A 4,966-nucleotide genomic window follows, 5' to 3' on the forward strand; every position below is an offset into this window, starting at 1 on the left:
TGTAGTGATAAAGAAAAAAAAGACTTTAAAACAAGTCATATTAAAAACTTTTTTCTCCATTGTTTTTTATTTAGAGATTGAGTGCAGAGGGGAACCTGTGCGAGACTTCTACCAGGTCCAGCGGGGATACGCTATCTGCCAGACGACACGCATGGTCTCTTGGGTGGAGTGCACTGGAGCCTGCGACACAGGGGCCTGCTGCGCCAGTCAGAGGATGAAACGTCGGAAATACACCTTCGAATGCAGCGATGGGACCACCTTCAGCGAGGAGGTGGAAAAGACCATCAAGTGCGGTTGCGTGGGCTGCATGTAGCACAGTTCACTCCCGTTCCCTGCTGCTGCTGACGAGCAGAAGATGGAAAGAAAGAAAGGAAGTAAAGAAAGGAAAGAGAAGACAGTAGGAAAGTGAGGGAGAGAAAGAAAGAGAGATATTAAAGAATATATATAAAACCTCTATCTATATATTATGGACAACAGTGTTTGTAAAATAGTATATTTCCTCCCCTTCTAAGGGTGTTTGACCTACAGTAAAACAGAGAAACCAACATCACGGGCAACAACGTAGGTGCGACAACAGCAGCAAACCATTGTATCCGCAACATTGTTTCAACCCGAGTCACCCAGTGTGAATTCCCCATCCATCTCTGAGGCCTCTGACAGCCCAGCCACCATCTACCATCTTTACTTTGTGGAGGCAGAGAGAACAGTGGGGTCTGGCCTGGGAAAAGCAGAAGGCTAAGAGGAGAGCTGGACAATTTTGACTTGGCAAAGCTGTTTTGAGTTGAGCTTGGCTGGGTTGCCTGGACTGGGCTGGACATGGTTTGAGTTGAGTTGAAGTTGTTGTTGGTTTGGTGTAGCAGTTTCTCTGCCAGGATACAGTCATCCATCCACACACGCACACGTAGAAGTGAACAGCAAGGAAGAAATCGTACGATTAAGAGCGGCGCAGACGCCGTGGCTTCGAGGCTAGGGTGGTCTAGTGTCACAGTTGATTTCTGTGAGGTACCGTAACAGAAACTCCATTAAAAAAAGAAATAAACAAGAGACTGCGCTGACTAGCAGCACTGAAAACAGCAGTCAAGGCACGTCTCTGAAGTACATAATCACACATGCATGGCATACACACATTTTCTGCACAGTCTAAACGCCACACGGGAAGGCTTGTGCCAAACTATTCCAATCAGAGAACCCATCCGGTGCTGACAGTGCCCAGTGCTTATCAGCCCCCAGCATGAATTGCCTCAGGGTTAGGATGATTTGCATAATCCCACCCCCAACCTACTCCACCCCAGTGAGTAGGAGGCCAATCAGTCCTGCTCCTTTTGATGCCTGCAGTATTAAACTTGTGCAAACTGTTGCATGTTTGGAGAAGTTTGCTAACAAATATGTAGAGCTTCTTAATATCCTTATAAATGTACAAAACAAAAACGTTGCAGAATCATGCTCTGTTGTTTTATTTTTTATTTTGTTTTGTTTCATTTCTCATAATTTGTTTTTGTTATATTTTTGTGTCATGATGTAACCCAACTCCTTTAGCTGCCCCATCCCTCCCCTACAACCCTTTATATAGAAATGCCTAACAGATTCTAATATATATATATTTGTATTTCATTTTGGTATAGTATTTTTCTATGTTAAAGAGTAAGTCTGTTTCCTGAAGCTTTGGGACTGGTGGAAAGGCGTTCATTTGGTTCCCTAGGTGTTTTTTGTTTTTTTTAATTTGTTGTATCTCACATGCTCCAAAAGGTGATTAATTACATTTAATTGGCCAAAAAAAAATGCAGCAGCTGGTTGGCCTTTTTGTATAGAAGGCAGTATTGGTCTAGAAATATGTTTAATATTGTATATGTTGTCTTCCATGTGAATATTACATTAATTCATTGAGAGTCTGTGCTTGTTTTTATTTATTTTATCTAATGGCGTTTTCCTGTAGAAAGTGAAGATCAAAAATGTCAAAAAGATTTAAAAAGGTAACTAAAAAAATTAATTACGTAAAAAACTGTATTTGTAACAACACTTCATAGCAGTGTTTGACCTTCCTCTCTGGCTCAGACATTCCTGGTTTGCTTGCAGGGGCCGGAGAGTTCAGAGCTGAGATTAAGAGATGTCCCCCACCTCAAATTTCCCTTGAAATTAACACATCACACTTAAAAGACTTCTGATTGTTTCCGTGTTCATTTGGATTGAAGTGCTCGAGTTGCATTTCTGTCATTTGAATTTGTGAGCTGGTGGGTTTTGTTTTGTTTGTTTTTTAAATTTTTTTTTTTTTTTTTTTTTTTTAATTAGTCAAGCTCAACTGATCATAAGCTGCTGTCAAGCCAGAAGGAACAGGATGAAGTTGCCTCTGTGGACAATGATCATGTTATCAAGGTGTGTCATCCAAGATTGCTTTGAAAAGGCAACTGTGTGTGAAGCATTACATGCCTACTACTGACAGATAAGTAAACGAGAACGGTCTGGACATTTTCAGTATCTGTCAGTTTTAAGTGGTAATCCATACGAAAAAAAACCAACAAAAAAAAAAAGAAAGCAATGGTGCCAATTACAGTGAACGTCATACCTGAATGTATAAATGTGTATAGATAAATACGACCTATGCTTATTCATGAAGTGGTAACTTTTAGCTGTTATTTAGTTTCCAATGTAAGATATAGAAATCACATCCTGTCGAATAAGTGACAGTCCATCGGGATGGCGTTAAGGTGTTGTTCTCTCTGCAGATCGGGATTGTGTTTGATCCGTTTTGCTGATCTAACTGTTAAAGTCTCTTTATAGTGTGAAAGGCTGCAGATCTCAGCTCATACAGCGTTGCATCACGGAGCTCCTATTCATATTGCTACCCATGTTAACTTTGTTTTACATGCTGTCGCTGTGATCCCAGTGGTGTACAAAAACATTAAAGATCCCATAAAGGATACTGATGAACAGTCACTGTAATACTTAGGCTGTGTGCCTCGTAAAGGTGCGCGTTTAGTCAAATGTGACTTTCTTTCCATGTCTCCTTTCCTTCCTCTGCACTAATCTGTACTGGACTGGTGCATTCAACTTCCTGGTAGACATCTTAGTGGTGCTTGTGCTATATTGAGATGTAATTCAGTTACTGGTCACATGACCAGAAACACAGTTTTCTTCCATCCTATGAACTATATACATAAATGTTATTGTGAACAACACAATGTCTCTGTTGTATTGAAATGGTGCAAAAACTAAGAAATATCCCTGTCTGGGTTCTGTCTGTTTGCGTTTATGTTACAGGACTGATGGTGGGATTGAACTGAAAACTCAATAATGCTGAATGTATGTATTGCCACCGACAAAATGTTTACCAAAACTCCACTCTTTTCATTAATTAAACTTAAATGTGTGTGCTTTTAAAAATTGTCTCCATCATTTCCTTCTTTTACTTGGCAAATCTTACAAGTTTGTATTTGAAACAGTGACACTTTTTAAAAAAAAAAAAAAATCACACACTTTTGCCTCTGTACAACACCACAATTTTCAATTCCAGGTTTTGAAATTGCATTTGGCAGCACTTCACTGGAATTCTCAATATGACTTCCAAAGGGATGTTGATGCAAGAAGGGGGAGACTGTTTTTTTTTTCCCCAATGGCAGCAAAAGTATTGTTCTCTAATGGCCAAATCACTAACCTTAACTCAATCAAACACAACATGCTTTCAGTTACTCAAGACATAAGTGAAAGCTGAGAGGTCCCCACGAACAAGCAGAAGCTGATGTGGCTGCAAAAAAGGCCTTGACGGACTATCTCAAGGATGGAAACATTCCTGAAGTCCATGAGTTCCAGACTTCAGGAAGTCACTGACTGCAAAGATTTCCATCAAACTTACATTAAAAATTACATCAGTTTGTCCAAATAATTTTGAGCCTGTGAGAATGGGACTAAATAAAAATATAAAAAAAATAATTCCTAAACAGTTAATACTATACTTTCGTTAAACCATTTGAGCTGCAAGCCTGTAGATTCACATCTATTTTGTGTGACTTCAAATCCAGTGTGGTGGTGTACAGGGGCAAAATGATTTGGGTTTTTTTTTTTTTAAATAAAAATACTTCTGGACCTGATGATATAATTCCCAATGACTTGGAAACATATTTTATTTATTTATAACTCATCTGTTGTTTTGGGTTAGCAACCCTAAAGCTGATGAAATGGACAGTGATTTTACTTCAGTGCATTTGCACCACACAAAAGCTATGGCTGATGCTGAAAAGAGAACAGGAAGTTGCCGATTTGATTTTATGCCTTGTTTGCAGGTGTAGGCTCTACTTGGCAGAACTTTGTTTTTTAAAGATTTGGTAGTAACCAATTACTGACTTACTAAGGTGGCGTGTCCTTCAATTGGAAAAGGGACCTAACTGCATATCACCAAAAAGGGTAAATAAATTAACTACTTCGTGTCACACAGGTTATAGTGCCTTCACTGTTTTCTACACTGACAAAGGTCATGGAGGCCAACTGTTTACCAATCGGTCCAACAGCACAGTGGGAGCTTCCTGTGGGCATTGGGGCTATTGCCCTTTGGCCGTATGGCAGGTCCCATTTATGTAAAATGCCATCAATACTGTGTTAACTACAAAGTTGAAAAATTTACCATCAGGGGGAAGCATCCAAGGTCCTAAAGTGCCACAACTGTATTTCAGATTTTCTCACAGCTTTTGAATAATTGCTATTTTTGTTTCAGTGGCTTTCAAGTTATTTTACTTTACTAAAATAATTGTATTTAGTTTAGTTAACTACACTAACCATAACCATACTGTCAAGTTCACGTGAATATTCAGGATGCTGACTGTGTGATGATTTGTGAATATTTTTAAAATACTGATAATACACAGTTCAGTGCCCCCCCAGCCCCGAAATTCATTTCACTTTCATGTACTTGTGTGAGCACCTCCGTTGAGGCTGTAATAAAGCAACACTGGTACAACAAAAAAACATGCATAAAATT

The 4,966-nt window shown here is 39.3% G+C and overlaps 1 protein-coding gene across 3 annotated transcripts in view; it reads left to right on the top strand.

Annotated features, from left to right (window-relative positions):
• The window catches only part of slit1a (slit homolog 1a), an 86,194-nt gene extending 83,904 nt beyond the window's left edge, over positions 1 to 2,290 (top strand). For all 3 annotated transcript variants that reach the window (XM_080869514.1, XM_080869515.1, XM_080869516.1), the window contains one exon: positions 75 to 2,290. In XM_080869514.1, the coding sequence (XP_080725640.1) occupies positions 75 to 313 (239 nt within the window). In that variant the 3' untranslated portion in view covers positions 314 to 2,290. The remainder of the gene's footprint in view (positions 1 to 74) is intronic.
• The last annotated feature ends 2,676 nt before the right edge of the window (positions 2,291 to 4,966 follow it).

The sequence above is a fragment of the Rhamphochromis sp. 'chilingali' genome (genome assembly GCF_963969265.1).
Source record: "Rhamphochromis sp. 'chilingali' genome assembly, chromosome: 20".
NCBI classification, from domain to species: Eukaryota; Metazoa; Chordata; class Actinopteri; order Cichliformes; family Cichlidae; genus Rhamphochromis; species Rhamphochromis sp. 'chilingali'.